The following is an 18,845-nucleotide window of genomic DNA, read 5'->3' on the forward strand; positions in this document are numbered from 1 at the left end:
ACTGCACACACCCGCCATATGGCTCTGGTGAGCGACAACCATCGAGCTGGCCCTGGAAGAGGTCTTTAGGAATGCTCCATTACCTTTACAACGCACCCCGCAACGGGATGGCACAGAGATTAACCCGCTGGCGCCCGGCCCCAGCACACCCCTACCTGCGTTACAATGCTGAAAACTTTGTTCAAAGGCTGCCCGAAAGCGAGCAAAACCTCTTACTGTGAGTGTCACTGCCATTAGTCAAAGGTTGGTACAGGCACTGTGAGTTCCTCAGAGGAAAATGCCACTTCATGGGGAGCATCAGAGCATCGCAGCTTCCAGTGCAAGCCCAGAGCAGCAGTGTTGACAAGGGGCAGACGCCTTCCAGCTCCACCTTGGCAGCAGGTGGTGAAACAAAGCCACGTTCTCAGCGGTGCTGCACCGTGACTCATCTCCTCTATCTGTAATGGATGCCAACTACTATGATTAAGCATCTCCAAACCCTTTGATTCAGGCTCATCGCAGCCAACAGCTCCATGGACAGCCTAATTCACCCATCCGAGCATCGCTGTGGCTGCAGCAAACCTAATTCCCAGCGCCGGTGGGGGGTGGCAGTGCCCCGGCGCTTGGGAGGACATCGTGACTCAGCTGTGATGCAACACGACCAGCCGCTGCCTTCAGCCGGGGGGAGGAATATTCAACAAAACCTAATTTTAACTTCAAGAGCCTAATCTCCCTCCCTCAGAGCTCTGGGCAGAGAGATCAGCACCTCCAGCGGCTTGTTCAGAGCATGCAAATTAGGCTCTCGCTCTCTTACGCTCCCTAAAAGAGCCTGTGTGTTTTCTCATGGGCAGACCGGTGGCTGAGGGAGGCCACCTCCCTCCGAGACACCTTCTCTCTGCTTTTTCTCCTGCAAAGCTTCTCTTCTGCCATACCAGCTCCCAGCCCTCTGTGTGCTGGATTCCTGAGTCCTCTGACACCACTGAAGCGAGCTGCTGTGACCCTAAAAGGTAGTGGGTGACCCCAACACGCAGGGGTGTCTTCAGGGCTCCTCCACAGCCATAGTGCCAGAGCAAAGCCATTTCCAGCTCCCTCTCGCTGACAGGAGCGGTCTCAGGCAGGTCTAAGGCAGGTTATCCTCTCACTGTGCCACGGTTGTCAGGGTGGTAGGAACAAATTGATTTCTCTTCCGTCAAAGAGTAATCTTATTATGTTCAAAGAGGTGGGTGGAAGGCGACGCGGAGCTCCAGGCCAGGCGGGTGCGCTGCCGGGGAAATGAATGGGAGGCACGCTGATTTACACCGCCCCAGGATTGACTCCGTGCACTCAGTAGCTTTTCTTGGCAGCGCTTTGCCTCTGGCATGACTGATGGCTCCAGGACTTCAGAGTCACTTCCCAGCTTGTGCATCCGAGCCAAATGCGACCTGAAACTTCAGCTCTGCTGCTGTCAGCAGACTGAATCGCTCCGGACGTTGAGGAAAGGGCCAGGTCTTTCCTTCTCTGTTGGTTGCTGTTGGTGCAAATCCAGCCCAAGCGACTGAGAAGCCATTACAAAAGTGTCCAACCTGTGAGGCGTCCCAAATCCGGTCTCCTCATCATTACACACGAGGAGCAGCGGGAAGTGTGAACAGGATGGCTCACACTCAATGGCTCTGCAGAAGGAAAGCAGGCAGGGAAAGCCGAGGAGTCATTCGGAGATTATTCATGTGAACTGCCAGCCCAGATCCTTCTCTCCCTCCTAAAAGTCCCTTCCATGGCAAGGACCTCTGAATGTGCTTGGAACTCAACGCTCAGAGGCTCCTCACCAACAGGAGAAGGGGCTGGGGGTATCAGCCTCACCTGACAGACGAGGAGATGGAGCACAGTGACAATATGTCGGAGCAGATCTTGGGCAACCTGTTCTCTTGACAGCTTGTAGTGGCTTAACTACCATCAAGCTCGTAGCATCACGTAGCGCAGGACTCATCCCTGGGAACAACAGTCCAAAACTGGGAGGTTTACCATGTACTTCGTGGACAAGGAGTCCTTGAAGCGCAGCTGTAAGTGGCCTGTACAGGGTCTGCATCGGCGCGACGGGATGGATTTATCTCCGCTCTCCGCACAAAGGTGCTTGAGTCTTGCTGTGATTGCCGAACAACAGGCCCTCTGCGGCGATTGCCTCTCCGAGTGAGCGATCAGTCATAAACATTGCCTAATTTTTTCTTCTCCCACGTTTCACAACCAGAGATTAGTGACAGATTAACTTTAATTTTAATAGCCCTCGCTGTTCTCAAATTTGTCCCTCCCCTGCTGGCACACTGAGACTAATTGACTGCCTGCTCTGACAGCGCAGTGGGTTTGACCTTGCTGTTAATACAGCACCAAAGCCAAAAACTCCTGTGTTCCGGGGTTCTTCCACCCCATCCTGGCTCGTTCCAGCTCACCACTGTCCCCCTTGCAGTATGACAAAGCCACTAATTGACTCCTCAGACTGTTTGTAAAGTGTAATGTGTCCGAAGAAGTCTGGCATCCTCAGATCTCTCCCTCTCCTGCAAGATGGACGTCAAGGTGATTTTAATCATCTCTATCTACATATAAAGAGCCTCTGAAAAACAGAAAACATGTTCATCTGCAAAATGTGTTAGAAAACAATCAAATGCTCTACATGGACAGGGATAAGAAGATCCTGTTGTTAAGGCTTTGGACTAGGACTTGAGTGTATAGGACTTGGGATTTTTTAGTAGTGGATGTGATTGGTCTGTATAAATACACCAGGTGGAGGAGGCCCATAGCAAAGAGGTAGAACAGCTTTTGAAGATGAAGTGATAGCGTTGGCACAAAAATAAACAGATAAACCAGCCAGAAATAAACAGGCTGAAAATTAGAAGAGCGTTTCTAATGATCAGAGGAGCTGAAGTGGTGGCATACACCTTTCCCAGAAGAGCAGCAAGGGCAACGCAACCACCTGGTTGCAAGTCGGAGCTCGCTACCTTTGCGATTCTACGCCCTCGTGGCCTGGGTGGAAACAGTTCCGGCCACGTCCTCATCTCCAGGCAGGTCTGTCTCGTTATATGTCCTTGTTATAGGCAGGGAGAAAACACTCACAGTTGCAGTGCGAACCAGCCCAAAGAGCCTCGGGCGAGCAAGGAAGTGTCATTGCTGGTGACACTGCCCCATCCCCATGGGCAGGCGAGGTCTCTCAATTAGCTGCTCTGCAAAAGGCGTCGTTGGGATCGATGGCACTTAAAGATTTCGCATCTCTGTAGAAAATCACCAGCGGCTAACGCCATGCGAGCGAGGCTTCCCCAGCTCGCTGCTTCAATCCTTCGGCTCCTCCGTTCAGACGCAGCCACGTTAACGATGCCTGGGCTTTCCTGTGGCGTGCGATGACAAAATACCACTCAAGCTAATGATTTTAATGAAGTCTTCTGCTCGGTGCCCCGCAGGCCCGCACGGCAGCCGATGGCGGGGAGAGATGACACAGCAAGACCTCTCCATAAGCTTCAGAGGCACTTCCCACCCCCACACCCCAGGTAAATATGAAGGTAAAGCCAGCTCTGAATACAAGTGTCATAAAACAGGCAGGGGAGCACCACTGCAGTGAACCCAGGTACCTTCTGGGCTCTGATTAGCACTGTCCTACAGATTGGGCTCATCACCTCACCTTCCTCTGCGTCGCCAGGAAAAGGAATGACTGCAAAAAGCTATCATCTCTCATCAAGTCTGCTTTTGGAAAAAGACTGTGCCAGGGCAAGATAGAATTAAGTAGGTACTTGGTACATGGTGCCCTCATTGGCATGAAGAGGAGGGAACTGAGGGGCATCTGGGGAGGGAAAGGGCATTAAGCAAATGAGGGAAAGCACTCAGGACACTGCACAGCTCTGCCAGGAGTTGGCACTTCTGAAGGACAGAACCGCAAGACTGACGCCAGCAAGGCAAGCAGGAGAAGCTTCCTGCACAGAAGTCAGCATGGAACACAGAAAACACCGTTAACACCTGTACAAACAGGAGACACGCACTCAACACACCCGAGGCCACGCGGCAACCCCCAAGAGGTCACAGAATCCCAGAGTGTCAGGGGTTGAAGGGCCCTGGAAAGCTCATCCAGTGCAATCCCCCCATGGAGCAGGAACACCCAGATGAGGTTACACAGGAAGGTGTCCAGGCGGGTTGGAATGTCTGCACAGAAGGAGACTCCACAACCCCCTGGGCAGCCTGGGCCAGGCTCTGCCACCCTCACCCCAACAAGTTGCTTCTCCTCTTTCACTGGAACCTCCTGTGTTCCAGTTTGCACCCATTGCCCCTTGTCCTGTCACTGGTTGTCACCAGAAGAGCCTGGCTCCATCCTCCTGACACTCCCCCTTTCCATCTTGATCCCCAGGAATGAGTCCCCCCTCAGTCTCCTCTTGTCCAGCTCCAGAGCCCCAGCTCCCTCAGCCTTTCCTCACACGGGAGATGCTCCACTCCCTGCAGCATCTTGGTGGCTGCGCTGGACTCTCTGCAGCAGTTCCCTGTCCTGCTGGAACTGAGGGGCCACAGCTGGACACAAGATTCCAGGTGTGGTCCCTTCAGATGACATGACTGACACCTGGCCTGGCCCAGGCAGGACCTGGTGGTGACACACACCGAGCTCGCTGGGTCCTGGGGGGGCAAATACATTCAGCTCTTGGCAGGATCTGTCCCTGAACTCTTGCTGGAGGTAACAGCTAAAGAGGAACAAGCCCTATCGAGACTGATTAGCCGCTTCTAAGTTAAAAAGGTTTGATGCAGCGGGGATTGCGGAGGGTCTCAGAGCTATCAGCTGGTAACTCATCCGTATCTCATCAACATGCCAATTAGACACCCCCGTCACTTCCACTGCTCTGTCTCGGGACACCAGCAAAGCATTTAGCTAAGTGGCAACTAATTGGCTGCGCCTCGGACCAGGCAAGAGCACGAGGTCACAGGCAGAGATGGGGACAACGTGACAGCGGTTTCCCCACCTCTCCTCTCACCTTCCTTGGGCTGTATCAATCACAGCCCCTCTTCGTTCCCTCCTGCTGTGAAGCTGCCAGACCTCAGCTCTTGGTTTACTGCAGATCACTGCGCTGAAACCAGAGGGGTGTGCTGCAATATTTTTTAAAGGGGCAAAGAAAGGGAAAATATAAAAAAAAAGATGACATTTACAAGCTCAGTCCTTGTCAGATATATGGATCACCAACACATTAATGAGTCTGTGCTTTATCGTGCATCCTATGAACAGAGAGCAGCTCTCATATGGCTGGGGAAAAATTTCCACTAGTTAAGCTAAATCAGGCAAAGACGCGTTTGGTGCGTTACATAAATGTATTAAAAATTGGATGTCAAAAAGCCCTGTCTCTCCTTGCCCAAAAGCAACAGCGAGTTAGAAAATCTAAGTGCCTCTAATTTGTTTGCTGGCTGGATCAGCTTCAAAATGTGGTGAGTCCTCTATCGAAGCTGATGAGCTGGAAGTCCCAGCAGCTTTGATGGATGGAAGGAGAGAGAGGAGCAGAGAGAAAGAGAGAAACGGGCAGCGAGCGTGAGCTTGATTAAAAATAAGGAGTGAACACGCGTGTTTCAAACAAGAGCCTGAGCAGATCAGTTCATATAACCCTTGGGAACAAGATTGTTTCCAGGATGTGAATTTCTGTTCCTTACCCCATCCCCTCACAGCGGGCTTAATTAAATTATTTCTAATTATTTATTTAGCCATTTTTATTACAAGTAGCTGCATTGCTGAGAAGAAAATAACCATCTATAGCACAACAGCATGTAACTCGTCGCACCCCAGACTATGTTCTGTAAAGAGGTTTTAGAACTATATAGTATTGCCATGAACCATATGTTGACCTAAAGAAAATGGGAAGAGCAACAGTAACTCCAAAGCATCAGAAAATATTTAACATTCGAACTTGTTTCCACATGGACCAAATGACGTGCCATATTCAAATACAAATCCTCTTGTCATCAAAAGCCGTGACCACGTTAGAATGCACCAGTTCTTAGCAACGTTGTTGGTCAAGAAACCCGTTTCTGGCACAGCGCTATTTGTAGTTACTTTGGCTTTTTCTGAGAGACTGCAAATAATAAGATGGAGACATTAACTTGTGAATACATTTAACTTTCCATTCAGCTATAGCTTTATTCAGCATGCCTGTAGATAAGGGTGGCAGCAAACAAGCATTGAAGCTTAAAGAACATTTTTAAAATAAGTACCAAGGCCTAATATTCATTTTGAAACAGTTTGCTTTATTTTCAGGGAGTACTGTTTACCTCAATTGTCTTGATTTTCTCTTGGCAGTGACTGAGAGGAGTGGGCAGGATCAGGAAGGGACTTATCACCACCCTCTGATGGGAAATGCGCAAAGCTTGGTCCCAGCACAGCTTTCCCAGGAGCCTCTGGAACACGAAGCTGCTTATTTCCCGAGCCGTTGCGTGCAACAGGTCAAAAAAGGTTTGGTGTCAGCCCGCGTTTGCGGGGAAGAGCTGAGGCTTTTGTCCCAGGGCGGATCAGGCTGCAGTCAGCGCTCCCTGCACATCACTGCTCCAAGAGGACCTGTGTGTTTCATGTGAAGTCCCTGCCACGTTTAAACACATCAAAACCAGAGCTGTCCTAGCGAGGTTTACAGCATTTTCTTCCCGAATGCACGCTCTTATTAATGCAGACGGGCTTGGATCTGTCACTTTTGCTCAGCATATGATGGGTTTGGGAAATATTAAAAGGGCATTGGTGCTATGAGAGATTCGACTGTGGGGAAAATGCCATCCTGATCGCCGCTCGCGCAGCTAAAGGCGGCATCGAAGCCGAGCTGTCGCTTGACAGGTAAGAACTGGCAGGCAGCATCCTTGCCAAGGCTGAAACTCACTGCTGCCCGACCAGGAGAGATTTCCCAGCGCCAAAATGCTCTGTTGCTGTGGGGTGAGATACAACAGCTTTTGTTCTCTGCCAGCATCGAGGAGAAGTGGCCATTGCTGAGAAAAGGGCAGGGAAATAAGACAGAAGAAAACCTGTTTGCTGGGACTTCCATTTTTTTCCAGAATGAGGTTTGGATTTACCAGGAAACCCCAAATTTCTTGGGCTTGTGTCACATAATCTCAACGGTTTGATATCTGTGGCCCCAAATGATTATTCTTAACCTCAGCTGAAGCCAGAAAATACCACCCGGACACAAAGAACAAGCAGAAAAGGGACTAACACCACGAGGAATCTATGAGCACCGAGACAAAAAGCAACTGAGAGTTTGAGCTCAGCAAACCCATTACAGAGGAACACGCACCATAAACCGGGAGGTGAATTATCTTGTACTTGCTTCTGTGCACCAGGCTGGGGAGAGACAGTGGAGAACATGGCAATGCCCCCTTTGTTTTCCCTCCTAAAAGCAGTTGTTCGGAAAGGTACATAAGTACCTTTTACTTTGGCCCATTTCATGGGAAATTATCCCATTTTTCCCCCATACAAACAGCTTTGAGTACATGTGTTTCCATAAGCTTAAGAACAAAAGTTTATGGAGCATGAGCTTGTATCTAGCACATGGTTTATGACCTGAATTATCTCCTGCACAGGAGGGTTACTGTGACAGGACAGATACTGGCTCTAACGTCACCACCTCCAGGGCCTGATACATTAAGTCAACCCTAAATTATCTCAAGACACGTCCTTGATTAAGTGAAACGCGCTGTGTTTGCCAACCCAGGACCAGCAAGAGCTCCCGTGACGTACCTGTCGGAAGCCGCTGCGCGTGTGCTGCAGGATCTTCAGGGCGTAGTTGGATCGCTGACCTTTGCTGTTGAACTCGATGTGGCCGGTGAGACCTTCCAATTCTACCTGTCCAAGAGAGAACGAGTTGGAATCATGGAATCATGGAATCGTTTAGGTTGGAAAAGACACCAGCTCTTCACCATGTCGTCGTAGAATCATTTTGCTTGGAAGAGACCCTCAGGATCATCGAGTCCAACCATAACCTGACTCCAGCACTAAACCACGTCCCTAAGAACCGTTGAAACCCCCCCAGGGATGGTGACTGCACCGCTGCCCTGGGCAGCCTGTTCCAATGCCTGACAACACTTTCCATGAATGACTTTTTCCTAATATCGAATCTGAACCTCTCCTGGTGCAGCTCAAGGCCATTTCCCCTCATTATATCACTTGTTACTTGGGAGAAGAGACCAACACCCTCTATGCTACAACCTCCTTTCGGGTAGTTGAGATATATATCTATATATAGATATATATACATATACACACATTGTCTAGGAGGATGACAGGCAGTCAGCATTTGTACTTCCTAACCAGTCACAAACTGTTCTGTCTCTTGTGCCATCATCTAGGAGGAAAATAAAAAACATCATAATTTTTTGGGGCACTATTCAAGGCACCATTTGCATGCTTAGCCCACCACTGTTAAGCCTTTGCCAAATTCGGTGCACAAGCAGATGCCAACATGCTACAATTCCTGACCAACACACAATACGAGTCGCCCCATCAACTGCTCACAGGTTTAATGGAGGTCACAGTTATTCATCACGTCTGCAAAACACATCAATAAGCCCTAACGGCTCATTCCCTCACTTACTCGTACTGAAACGCTAGCTGGGGATTCCTCCACAAACCGTTACGTGCTATTTCACTGCATCTCATGACCATTGCACCCCAAACAGACTCAGAAAACACGTTTCTTCTGCATGGTCAAGCCCAACTCTGAGGAATCACTTTGACAAACTCCAACTGTTTCACAAGGCTGAAATTTCAGGGTCTGAAATCCCAACTAGGTCTGAAATCAGAACTAGACTTGATCAGTTCCAGCAACCACACTTTTGAGTTCAAAGAACCTCAAACCTCTTCACAGGGAAACTCACCTCTTGCCACTGTGCTCTAAGCAATTGTATTGCATGACCTTATATCAACTCAAGTTCACTCGAAACAGAGCTCAAATCACTTAGAAGCATTCATACTTAAAAAAAAATAGAAATCATTGAATTCCATTTTTTCTGCAGCAAAGCCTGAAAAATTGAGAGTTTCATGTCGTTCCAAGGCCGGTGACAAACCAGCCCTCAGATCTCCTCTCTTTTCATTCCCAGTTCTACCTTCAAACAGACCGACGCTGTGCTCGAGAGCTGTGCCAGCACCAGCATGTACATACACGCCTTTTGCTTCCAGCAGTGACGAGCGCTCCCTCCTATAACACACCAGCAAACTTCAGTCCCTTCTCACCATTCTCAGGTAGTTCATCAGGCTGGTGCCGTGCTGCCAGATCTGGGCAGACCCACAGGACAGCGGCTTCACCCCGATCTCCTGGCTCCGGTTCAGCTCCTGCACGGCGGTCACCACGGCATACACGGCATCGAACAGCAGGGCGGAGGAGAGCTGTGGGGAAAGGGATGGAAAACGCTGAGAATGGAAGGCAAAAATGGATATTGAAGAGAGTGCTCCATCCGCAACCTCAGCGGGGATCCGCAAGGAGCACAATCCTTGGCCTCCTCCATGTAGGACATTCTGCTCCAGCAAAACTGCACCCACTGAGGGCAGGGAGAACATAAGCACTTGCATGTCTGAACTGCTGTGCCTGCACAGGCACCACTGGGGCAAGTGTGGTCCCATTGCCAGCCCCAGTCCTGCTCCCCGTATGTTACGTTTCTCCTCTTCTTTGCTTGCTTGCTTCCTTACCTTCTGCGCCTCTGCTTGCTTGTTCCTCAAGTTATCTTTATCATTATCATCCTCCTATCTTTGATGACCCCTGAACAATCTGATGGCCAGGGGGGAACACTCCTGAGAGCATGAAGATTGTGAAGTTCTAACAAAATAGGCGGCTGGGCAGAATAAAGGTCACGTGCGTGTGCCCATATAAAGAAAGATGACCGTGTTGCTTCAGAGAGCCGTTCTCACCACTGCTATGGATGGCAGATCCACGGGAAATGAGGTTTTGCTAGATCTGCTTCTCATACAACTATGTCTTGGCTTTCAGACTCCATGGAGACCATCCAGTCCCTCCGGTTTGCTGCTGGCCGTGACCTGCTCTGTAATGGCATTGCTGAAGCAATGTCCAGAATCACAGGACTCGTCCCCTCTCCTTCCCACCTTTAATCAGATTTCTTTGTCCACCAAGCCTCCCAAACCACGCTTTTCACCCATGCACAACCGGTCCAATATTTTTATCTGGTTAATAATCAGCCATTTGCTCTCTCGTGTTTGCTGTTGTGACTGAGATTTCACTTCTGATTACTGTCACCTCCTGGCCCTGCTGGAATTAAGCGGTTGCAGCTCATTACTATCAAGGCTACATTTTCCTCATGGTTACTTCTGAGAGCATCCGCATCCTTTTACCACGTCAGCTCCCGCAAGGGGTTCAAGTCTCTAGCCCAGGGCTCCCTTCCCCTGTTTGTGACTTAGAGCACTTGAGCAGTATCCACATCCCCTGCTCCTCCCAAACCCTGATTGGGTTTATTCTCATCTGTCAGTGGCCCTGCAGGGACAATCTCGCCCTGTTCAATCATCCCAACCAACCTTTGGCTTCGACTGCGTTACTAATTGCAGCAGAGTGAGCCAGACCTAACCCTGTTTGATCTGACTCCAATCAGTGGTAAGGTCATCGACCACAACGGCCTGGGATTAGGCAGTTAACAAGCAGCACAAAACCTTATAATACAAGTTAAAAGACATGATTCCAGCCTCATGCTTGCAAAACCCCAAACACCGGCTCGAATGGCACCAGGAACCCCTCACTTTTCTAACCCATATTTACTCTGTCACATTTCTCCTGCATGGATTTATTGAATCCATCTTACACAAGCAGTAACCAAGGACTTTCCACTCAACTTGACTGGCACCTGTCAGTCTTGCATTTGACCCTTCTCCCTACCTTTGTTTGTTGCCTTCAGTCCAAGATCCTTTCTTAGTAGGAAGCTCTTTAGCATATATTTAATTTTAACCGTGGAACGAACCCCATCCAGGTTGCCATATCCAACTAGCAAATGCCTTCCTGAATCAGGAACCACATAAATACAAGTTGACCAAACGAAAATGTTATGGGAGCAAACACAACCCTGAAGTTTCACCACCTCATACCAAATGAGAACATTGGCCCAGCATTTTTAATTGTCTCCTGCTGGGTTTTCATTTCCATTTTCCCTGAGCAGTTAATGATCTCTTATTAGCTGGTTAGCAAGAGACTTGTAGATCTTAGCGAAGCATTTGACATTATTGATTGGAATATTTTACTCCTTAGCCTCAAACAATTTGTTCGGATTTCTGGCAGCCCCCTTACGATTTCAAGCAATTTTGGGTTTGCAGAGTGGGTTGTGATGCACAGGATCAAGTCCTTGTAGCAGCGAATACAAGTCCCTGCCATCCCCTCAACGTACCTCTTTCATTTTACTTTTTATTGCAATTTTCCTCAGGAACGTCGCATTTCCATTCAACTTTCTTCACGCCACTTATAAAATCTCGCACTACTACTACATTTTAAACCACAGCTTTGTCACCATGTCACCAAAAGCCAATTTGCTTGTTAACTAACAGCAGGTTAAGCAGAGTCAGGTGGAAGATCCCACTTTATTAGTTATTTAAGGATATCTCCCATGTGAGGGCCACGTTTCACAGTGAACTGATCTCTAGGGAAATATGAACAGGTTTGGCTAGTTGGTGTTTTTTCTTTTCTTCCTAAAACATTATTATGTGTATCTTTGCCCCCAAACATAACACGAAGAATTAAAACCATTAAAATCCTGTGAAATAGACTTGACAATCTGGGTTTTATTCAATGACATAAACACTTAATTACAAACATCTGTTTTAGCCTAACTTCTAATTACCTAATCTAGCCATCTGTAATTTGAATGATTTTCTCTGATTTCCTTTCTTTGCGATGTGATTAATGAGAATGGCGGTAGAGCAAGCAGCTCCCTCCTCCTTCCTCAGACGCTTTCTCAGCTCGACCAAGCAAGCCCTGGGAGTTTGCAGCTCACAGGAACCCTCCCTCCTGTCACTTCCAGCTGTTGAGCTTGCTTTTCCCTTTTTAGCATGAGATATTTGCTTCCCAGGACTAAAGAGGGATGTTCTTACGCAGAGAGATGCGCTCTAGGGGGTAAGACCTGCCACATTTCCAACGGCAGAGACAATCCATGGAGCCTGAACTCCACGTGCAGCCAGTAGGATGTGGAGCTCCGTATTTTGCCCGCTTAAGATCACTTTCTAGTGATAATAGGGATGTTTTCAGCAGCACACAGCTGCCACAGGTTGTCAAGAGGACTCTGAGTTCATTAAAAATGATGCAAAAGGTTCCACTGCTGACATTTCCTCTTTCCCTTGCCCCAGCTCCAGCTGTGGCTCCCTGTGGCCCCAATTTGGCAAATCTGCTTTGCAAACCTTCCCAGTAATGAAGGGTCTTTAGGGAAGGTTTCAGTGCTGATCTGCACACTTATCAGGGAGAAGTTAGAGCACACAAGGCTACACAGCCCCTTGGCACCTGCCTAAGCCGTTTGCATCCACACTCCCTTCTTTTCCTAGAGGAAAACACACAGGGACAAATTTCACACTCAATCAGGGCTGCATCATCCCCTGCACTTACATAAAATAGAATTTAAATTAAGATTAGGCTTGAATTCCAAGCTGCACAGCCATTCAAGTACAGACAAGCCTTCCAAAGCTCCCTGTGGTGCCCCAAGGTCCATTTGGGTGACCAGAGTCTTTCAGGATCACTTTAATATTCTCCAGATCAGGAGGTTCCCCATAAGTCACAGCTTGATACCTCTTCTACCTCCTTAGCTAAGGTTCATGCTTCCCATTCCTGGAGCATCACCTCACCAAGACCTACAACCATGGGAGCCAATCCAAGCCTGGAGCTGTGCCTAAGCTCCTTAGCACAGAGGCTGCTTGGATTAAATAATTAGTGAAGGACTTTACTTACCGCTGGCCCGGTAAAAGGAGCGTGATCGCAGTTCTCCTGCCAGGACTGGTTGAGGCTCTGGACAAACTCTTGGAAGAAAGCGTGAGACTGGTTGAAAATGGAAAAGCCCAGGATGTTGACTCGGTCGTCCATCTGGCTGTCCAGGCGCTGCAGGGAAAACTCCTAAAGCAGCCCAAACCAGAAAACACGATTAGAGAAGAAAACAAGCTCCAAAAATCTTCAGAAACACTCAACAGCTTTGAAGGGAAGACGGGACCACACAGCTACGAGAACCTGCGCGTGGAACCTACGTTGAGGCTGAAATCCACCCACCAGCGGGCACAGAAGAGCCTGGGTGCTAATGCCTGTCTCAGGCTTTTAATGAAGGTGTCAGCCAGGTCCAGGACATTATTGCACAAGTTCCACAGAGAGACCAAAACACCTCCAAAGCAGCTTTTCATTTCTGAGTGCTGGTTCCTGCAAACCTCGTTCTTCTTTGAGGCTCATAAACCAGCTCACCTGGCAGAAGATCCCCATGAAAACGCGCTGTGCCTGGGTATTGCTGTGGCTGAGAGCCCCAGACTGACAATGGTTGTCCACCCAAACCTGGGGCAGAAGGGATCCCCGGGCCACCGAGACCACCGGACTGTGGAGACCCATGTCTGGGGGGAAATTTATGTCCTTCCTTTACTATTTTTAGTGAAATAGTAAATAGCTGGACCCAAACCTAGACAGCAAACATCATGTGCTGAGTGAAGCTGCTCGTTATAACAGCACCACATCCAATTCAGGACACCAAGTCTAAGCTGCTAAATGAAATGAAATCCTGTCCTGCTGCTTCGTGCCATCTGTGGATGGTGAGAAGCTGCTTTGCCTGCGAGGCTTTGGTGCAGGGCCCATCCTCTTGTATTTCTGAAGAGCAAAGTGGCAGGATGTATGTAAAAAAAGGGCAAAAAGGGAGAGCTCTATTTTGCTACTCGTGTCAATGGAAGCAGTTACACGACAAAGCCAGCTTCCTGGAGAAGAGTCCAGCCCTCCTTGTCCTATTAGCAGGAAATAATGGTGCCTTCCTCACTAATTTCTCTTTTGCTAATTGCTAAAATGGAGTGAGAAGGTGGGAATAATAGTTTCAGAAACTGCTGGATGCCCATTCTCTTTCATCACTAATACGGATGTCTTTTGGCTCTGTGGACTAGGAGATCTCAGTGAGTCAAGTCATTTTTCATCTTTCCCGGGTAGGAACAATGTCTGTAAATCTCCGAAACATGGAGTTACAAGCCTATTCCAGCACAGCGAACTCCCACGGGAACGCGATCAGACGCAGGATTGAGTGCGTTTTGGACACAACCGCATTAACATTAGGTAACGTGAAATTGCCTGTGAACTATTGATTCATTTGAATGATATTATCCTCCTGCCTTCCTGACAGGTTATCCGTTTACCCACAGCGGCCTGTCAACCCGCGCGACGAGGGCAGATGGCTAATGAGGACCTGGGCCCGAGGAGATCCCGGATGCAAGCAGAGCAGCAGGAGATTTGTTGAGCCCCTGAACAATACTCCTTCCCCCTCGGCAGAGCCAAGAGGCAAATGGTGCTGGGCACAGCTGCCTGACTGCCCTCCTGGCTTCGTTAGAGCAGAAAGAAAATGAGATGTTATGTAGCAAAACAGCCACAGAGTCCAAGGCTTCAGTCTCAGGCCAGACAACCCCAATCTCAAGGCAGCTGAAATTAGTGCCTTTACTCATTACACCTTTTCTCCCCTGGAAACGTTTCGAAGCTTTCGAGGTTGCTGAGGCCCTGGCAGGTTTGTTATGCTCTGCTCCTTGAATCTGCGATTCCTGGGGGAGGGAACACCCTGCTGTCCTCACTTCCCATGGGGGAAACTGAGGCACGGGCACCACTTGCCAGCAGTCGCAAGGCTGAACCCACAGGATTAGGAGAAACGTGGAGCTGGCAAGTTCTAAACTCTACTCTTTGCTTTTCCGCTGACTCTTCCAGTCGCCTCAAGCTGGCCACGTGAATTCTCTACCCGTTTCCCATCTGGTGGTAACATTTGATTACCGCTGTCACAAAGGCACCAAGTAGATGAATCTTTCAACCAACCTTTTAGCTTCTAAAGATCTCTACAAGTGCAAAGCTCTCTGGAGTATATTATTGAACCAAGTTGTCTGATTCCAGTTGTGTGTTCATAGTCCAAAGCTAGAAACTTAGCCCTAGTTCTGCACCAATAATTTTACCGGAGTGGGAAATCAAGTGATCTAACTATTCTCAGAGTTCGGCGCAGCTTTGGAAACAAATAAGCCATCATTTAAGCATAAGATTTCATACTAGAGCATTTTCTTTTAGAAGTCATCTTGCTCTTCTTCCCCACGGAGACAACAGTTTGCTCGGGTTCAAATGTTAACAGCAGCTTTTTCCCAGCTCCCATTAGCGGCGGCTGGTCGCTGCAAGCTGCAGCCTTTTCCAGCAGCCAACGCTCTCTGTATCTGTCTTTTTCTAGGCAAGCCTCCAGCTGCAGAAAACCCTGCTCCTGCTGCCGTCACACTCATAAAGCATCCACCTCTGCAACACACACGGCCTGGATGCGACCCCGTCCCTCCGCTGCTCCCTCCGCTCCAGCTCTGACTCTCTGCCTTGAGATGTTTTTCCATCAGACGTGCACAAGAGCGTTCTGCTGGCCCAGGTCAGGATCGAGCAAATGAGCCGCGAGCTGCCTATGCAATGAGATGGAGATAAACCATCCTTGGGGGACACATTTCATTTGCAATAGGATAAGAGAGATACGGGGGGTGAGAGCATCGGGATACTTCAGTAGCTGCCGGCTCAGCTTCTGTCCCTGCTTGTTGTTTTTTCCTTTCCTAGCTGGTCATTCACCACGCTTGACATTCCCAAACCCACGTTTTACAAACACAAACTGATTTGCCATTCAAGGCCTGCACCGCTCGGGTGGATTCCAGAGCTCGGCAGCCCATCCATCAGCCCTGCCCTCCCGATGGCGAGAGAGAAAAGGCGTGGAAAACCCTTCTCCTGGACATGATCTCCGACGGCTCCTCTCACCGTGTGTTTGCACGCAAGTCTTAACACATTTACCTTTCCAAACATCAGACTGAGGCAGAGAAATACTGCTCGGATTTGAGAAGCAAGACTCGGGCACGTGAACGGCTCCGCAGCGAGCGCAGGGATTCTGTGTCAGATCCAAGGGCTTCTCATTGAGATGTACTGAAGCTGACTTTTGCCTAAGTTAGGCAGAATTTTAAGCAGTCTGAGCACAATTACGATATACATACCTGACCCTGACTGCTAGACAAAGCTGGTGGGGCTAGGGCTTACACAGAACAGTTTCACAGCCTCTTCTCTCCTCACACAGTCACTCTTCCTTATCTGCGGCGCTGGCTGGTGCTTGGGCAGGCTGGAAGGTGGCTTTCAGAGCAAGGAGTCATTATGAAAATAACTCACTCCTGTCAGCAGATTCTGGTTAATGGTGAATGGGCTCCAAGCCTGGTGTGGCTTGGCCCAGCCTCCTCCACCTGTGCAAACTCAGCTTTGGAACCACACAGTTCCAGGCAATTCCTGGTGAATTAAAGAGATGGGTGCACCCAGCATCTCCCCAATTACCTCCTGTTCCACTGCCCATAATTTTTTCCCTGTCCTCACACTGGAACAAGAGTTGACCAGCATTTTGCCCATCTCAGACCAGCTCCTTTATGCCAAGCAGGGCAAACTGAGGTACAAAGACCATCAAAATACCACGCCAAGGCTAATTTCAGGTACATAAATCCTGGTTGCTTGAATTCTTCCCCCTCTTTTCAGTCTGGTTTTTAAAGCACCCACCAAAAGTCAATATTCTGTTTCCTGAGATCTCAGAAAAAGTAAACCCTGAGGGTCCGGCAGCCAAAATTAATGAACTTTTACAGAAGAAAGGTCCCCAGGCTTTGCTCAAATCACAGCAAATTCCGCAGCAGCACCAGGCAATTACACTGTAGATATTCTGACTTCTACTACAGGCCTGCAACCACTAAATATGCGGTGTTAAATAACAACACTTAGCAATTCTATAGCACTCTATATTTTCAAAGTGCTAGGCACACATTAGCTAATTGAATACAAAGGGGTTCCCTGGGAGACAGCACTGGAGGAGTTATTAGAGGATGAAGTCACCCTTGGGTTTCTGAGCTTCATGCGGCACTCGACCTGCATTCTCGCTTTACAGCAGCAGACAAAACCTACCGAGTGACCCGAACGTTTCGATCATCAGGAGAACCTGGCTAATAAAAGCCACACAGCCACGCGCTGTAATTCATGATTTTAAAGCTTGGATTTCCTGGCGTCGCTCGCTGTGATTTACAACCAGGAGTTTGATAGGCTATAGCCTCCATTCCGTTAGGAACACAAACCCATGAGGTACAAGCGTATTACCCAGTGCAATGTGTGCATTTGGATCACGTGCAGGCCGATCCCAACCAGGACTCAGCACCCGCAAACCTTCTCCCACCTCGGGCCGCACCGGTGGGTTTCTGATGGAAATCCTCCTCCTGCCCTGCCCGCTTCGCTCTGGCTCTGTAACACAACAGCAGCAACACGCTGCTTCTCATCTTGCCACAGCGCAGTGCCATGGGGGCTCCTGCCAGGAATACAGAGGGGGAAACTGAGGCACGGAGGAAAAAACAGCAAGAGATTAAAAACCTGACAGCACAATTAAGCCTAAGAGAGACACGGATAAAACACTGAGGCTGTGAAGCATATAACTAATGAAGTGTCCTCCCAAATCTGCGCCTAAGTGTTCCACTCCCAGACTAAAGCAGACCTCACAAATCATGTCCCGCTGCCACACATCCTCCCAAGGATGGAGACTCGGCGTGGAAAGGGCATTATTAGTGCCACAACAGGCTGCCTGATAAGCAAATGTTTTTGAAAGCGCGGAGCTGCGAACCCTGGAGACTCCCCTGCTCTCACGTCGGCTCCTGGTTATTGCTCACCCCGCAGCGGCCAGGCGGACGCTTTGCTATTCAGCGCTCCACACCGGCTGCTGAGCCTCTTCCAGCTTTATCGATTTAGCCAGTGATATTGTTCAGCATCCCATTTGTGTGCGCGGAACCTCGCTCCCTGACTCGATTCTTATCACATTTTTAATAAGGCAGATCACCTGGGAGCAGGGAGACAGCAGCCGCTGCCCACACGCTGGAGACAAGCGGAAAGATGGGCCCGTTGCATTTTTAGTGACTTCAAGACCTTCCCACGCACAACGTGCTTGACCTCATCCCATCCCAAGCCCCTGGAAGGAGCAGGATTTGCTCAATTCAGCCTACACTGGCAGTAATATGTTCCCCTCCCTCCTTTCTCTTGCTCACACACACATGTTTACCTTCCTCTCTTAATTACTGCAAGGACTTCATTGGATTTTTGGATCTGTCCCATTCCCCTCAGACCCAGGATCTGACCCTCTGATGGCAGCGAAGGCTGATTTACAATAGGCACAGGGTCCAGAACACGCTGTACTGTTCCTTCTCTATTTTTATGTGGGATGGGAAGGACAATACTGGGCCAAGGCTTCCATTTCTCTATTATTGAGCCCTCAACGCTGGCAAAACTTCCATTTCAAGAGTATTTGTTGCTTAGGAAAGCTGTCACCCTCCAAACACACGCAGTTCCCATAGTGAGATTGCCTGGCAGCTGTTATGCAGAAGCTCGTGCAAAGTCAGCACAGCTCGAGAGGCTTCGCTGCCGGCATCGCCGGATGCCAATGTGCATCGTTATTCCCCATTTGAAGGCTAAGCAGAGAAGATAAAGTACTGGTTCTTGGGGCCAAGGGTGGCAGGACTAGTGGGCTCAGTCCAGAGGGGCAGAAAGTACCATCCTAGTCCTATTTACAACAGATCACAGAATCACAGAACGGACTGGGTTGGAAAAGACCTCAGAGATCATCGAGTCCAACCCTTGGTCCAGCTCCAGTCCATTGACTAGATCATGGCACTAAGTGCCATGGCCAATCTCAGTTTACAAACCTCCAGG

General features: G+C 49.1%; 1 protein-coding gene across 1 annotated transcript in view; it reads right to left on the minus strand.

Moving 5' to 3' along the window:
* Window positions 1–18,845, minus strand: part of GRIK4 (glutamate ionotropic receptor kainate type subunit 4) — a gene marked incomplete at its 3' end in the record, with an annotated part of 112,739 nt that overhangs the window by 27,713 nt on the left and 66,181 nt on the right. The window contains exons 7-9 of the mRNA XM_082070150.1: window positions 12,858–13,019; window positions 9,167–9,319; window positions 7,676–7,780 (exon numbers count right to left, since the gene is read on the minus strand). Of these exons, the coding sequence (XP_081926276.1) occupies window positions 7,676–7,780; window positions 9,167–9,319; window positions 12,858–13,019 (420 nt within the window). The remainder of the gene's footprint in view (window positions 1–7,675; window positions 7,781–9,166; window positions 9,320–12,857; window positions 13,020–18,845) is intronic.

The sequence above is a fragment of the Streptopelia decaocto genome, assembly GCF_964273445.1.
Source record: "Streptopelia decaocto genome assembly, chromosome: 21".
In the NCBI taxonomy this organism is placed as follows: Eukaryota; Metazoa; Chordata; class Aves; order Columbiformes; family Columbidae; genus Streptopelia; species Streptopelia decaocto.